The sequence below is a fragment of the Gopherus evgoodei genome, unplaced genomic scaffold (genome assembly GCF_007399415.2).
Source record: "Gopherus evgoodei ecotype Sinaloan lineage unplaced genomic scaffold, rGopEvg1_v1.p scaffold_45_arrow_ctg1, whole genome shotgun sequence".
Lineage (NCBI taxonomy): Eukaryota > Metazoa > Chordata > Testudines > Testudinidae > Gopherus > Gopherus evgoodei.
This window is the reverse complement of record NW_022060066.1, coordinates 1377244-1380167: the sequence shown is the minus strand read 5'-3', so window position 1 is coordinate 1380167 and position 2924 is coordinate 1377244. Positions and strand designations below refer to the sequence as shown.

Genomic DNA, 2924 nt, shown 5'->3' with positions numbered 1-2924 from the left:
ATCCATAGTTACTTATATTACAAGGCTCTTATAAAGATGCTATCATAGGAGGTGTATTAGTTAGAGAACAGGACACAGAGATCACTTTTAGAAATCCTAGACAGACATAAATGCTACACCGTATGCATGTATACAGTAATATGGACTCACAGAAGTAACGTTATATCATAAATAGAGCAGGTATCTCCATAGCATTCATCCGAAGGACATTTGAAATGTGTGCTAGATAGATAGATAGATAGATAGATAGATAGATAGATAGATAGATAGATAGATAGATAGATAGATAGATAGATAGATAGGCAACCGACCTGGTCAGGAAATAATTTATTTCCTAGTAAAATTTTTGATGGAAACAAGCAATTTTTTCTTTCCTCAAAATATTCCATCTTGAGTTAGAAAGAAAGAAAGAAAGAAAGAAAGAAAGAAAGAAAGAAAGAAAGAAAGAAAGAAAGAAAGAAAGAAAAGAATATGAGAACAGATTTTTGTTCCAGTTATGGGTTTTGTGGTTTTTGATGAAAACCTGAAACATTTAATAAAAATTTCCCACAGAAATTTCATTTCAAAAAAGCAATTTTTTCTAAAAATATTTTGAATGAAATATAATGACCATCTTAGATAAATAGATATTTTTGAATGCATGTACAACCTCGGTATGGGGCAGAGGTAATAAACCTGGAGACTGAAGACTTTTATTTGTCTCAAGATAAATATTGGTGGGAAATCAGAACCCCATTCACCTCCTGCTCTGAATCTCTTCTACCGACACACAGCCACACACTTCCATGCCACTACATCACAGCCCAGATCTCAGGGTAACAGCCCATTCAGCCTATGCACTGTATCCTAATACTGATATCAGTGACCATAGTGATGGTGATGTTTTGCTGTGTAAACACATAGCCAGTGAAGACTCAGTACCAGATTCTAATCTTAGTTGTAACTCAGTAGAAGTTAATGTATTTATTTGGATTTAAACTAATGTAACTTAGATCAGAATCTGATTCCAAAATGCTTTAACCTAAACTCATTTTTTTGGGGTAGATTAATACTCATCAATTCACTTTACTTAGGTTACTGAATAGTATTACAAGATTCATTGTACCTATCAAATTCTCCTTTCATTTGTACCATTGTAATCCTTGTCCAGCTAGACTGGTACAACTCAGAGCAGAACTTGTTCCCATGTCTTCCAGCACCTTCCAATTTGACTAGGAGACTTGGAAGCTAAAAAATATCCAAGAAAAAATCTGGCCTCAGTTACACTGCTTTAAATCCATAGTATTGTTTATAATTGCAAGGTTCAATCATGAGATTCTGTACCTTACTCCACAACTACTCCTACTGAGAATGAGGCAAATGAAGTGGATTTGACTGGGGAATTCAAGTGGAAAGGAGGGAGGATTGATGTATTGGGTTATAAATTTCTCTGGAGGTTTAGGAATCAACATGAAGAAAAGAAAGGCACTAGTAAAAATCAAGATATTCAAAGGTATTTAGGTACCAAACTCTCATTGAAATCAGTTAGGTTCCTAAATACCTTTACAAATCTGGTCCTATTTCCTGTTGGTAATCAAATAATGTTCCGATGCACGGATGACATGCAAACAGACAGATAGACAGAGAGAGAAAGAAGCTCCTAATCATTTGTTAATCCAAGATGTAATTGGTAATTTTTGGGCCAGTTGTGTTTATGCAGAAGATCAGGTGCCTCTTAATTTACAGATTTATCCAGCCAATCCCATGGAGAGAGAGAACCGGACAGTGGTCATTGAGTTCATCTTCCAGAGGTTCACCAGCCTGCCTCAGTTCCAGATCTTGCTCTTTGTGCTGTTCCTAATCATTTACCTCCTCTCACTCATGGGCAATGTGCTCATCATCCTCGTCATCCTGGTGGACTCCCACCTCCACACCGCCATGTACTTCTTCATCTGTAACCTTTCTTTGGTGGAGGTCTGGTACACCACCGTCACAGTGCCCAAGATGTTGGCCAGCTTCCTGACGGAGCACAGCACCATCTCTGTCTCCGGCTGCATTGCCCAGTATTACTTCTTCTTCTCCTTTGCTGCCACTGAGCTGTTCCTCCTGACAGTCATGGCTTACGACCGGTATTTGGCCATCTGCAACCCACTGCATTACGCCACCATCATGATCCCTAGCACCTGCCAGTACTTAGCTATGTTATGCTGGCTCACGGGGTTTGTCTGTCCCACATTTGCATCTTTCATGCTTGCCAGGATTTCCTTCTGCACCCCCAACAGGATTAACCATTTCTTCTGTGATGCTGATCAGCTGTTTAGGCTCTCATGCAACGACACCTACTCCATACAGGCAGTAGGCTATGCCTTCAGCACTGTTGTCATCATGTCTGCTGTCCTCTTCACCATGGCCTCTTACTTCCAAATCATAGCCACCATACTGAGGATGTCAACAGCTGCCGCCCGCAAGAAGACCTTTTCCACCTGTGCTGCGCACCTCTCTGTGGTCACCATCTATTTTGGGACCCTCATTTTCATGTATGTCCGCCCTGCAGTGAAGTATGAGTCTAACATCAATAAAGTGGTGTCAGTTTTCTACTCAGTGATAACGCCACTGCTGAATCCGATCATATACACACTGAGGAATAAGGATGTGAAAATGGCCCTGAGAAAAACATTCTTGAGGAATAAGGATTAAGTTTCAGAGCACCTATCCTTGCTTCCTCACCCCTTCTCTCAATGTCTTGTGTCTCTCCATTCCACCTTTTATTCCTATCGTCCTATACATCTTTCCCTCCAAAATGACTGCTTCCACTGATGTGACAGAAAGATGTAAGACATTTTCAGATGTAACCAGTGATTTTCAGTGCCTCAATTTTGCGGTGTTCTTCTTGAAACACCTTAAAAAAGCCTGGTATTCAGAGAATAGATGATAAGTTGGGCACC

The 2924-nt window shown here is 39.9% G+C and overlaps 1 protein-coding gene across 1 annotated transcript; it reads left to right on the top strand.

Moving 5' to 3' along the window:
* Positions 1-1743: 1743 nt before the first annotated feature.
* Positions 1744-2676, top strand: LOC115642767 (olfactory receptor 6N2-like). Its single transcript, XM_030546474.1, has one exon. The coding sequence runs from the start codon at positions 1744-1746 to the stop codon at positions 2674-2676; it is 933 nt and encodes a 310-aa protein (XP_030402334.1).
* The last annotated feature ends 248 nt before the right edge of the window (positions 2677-2924 follow it).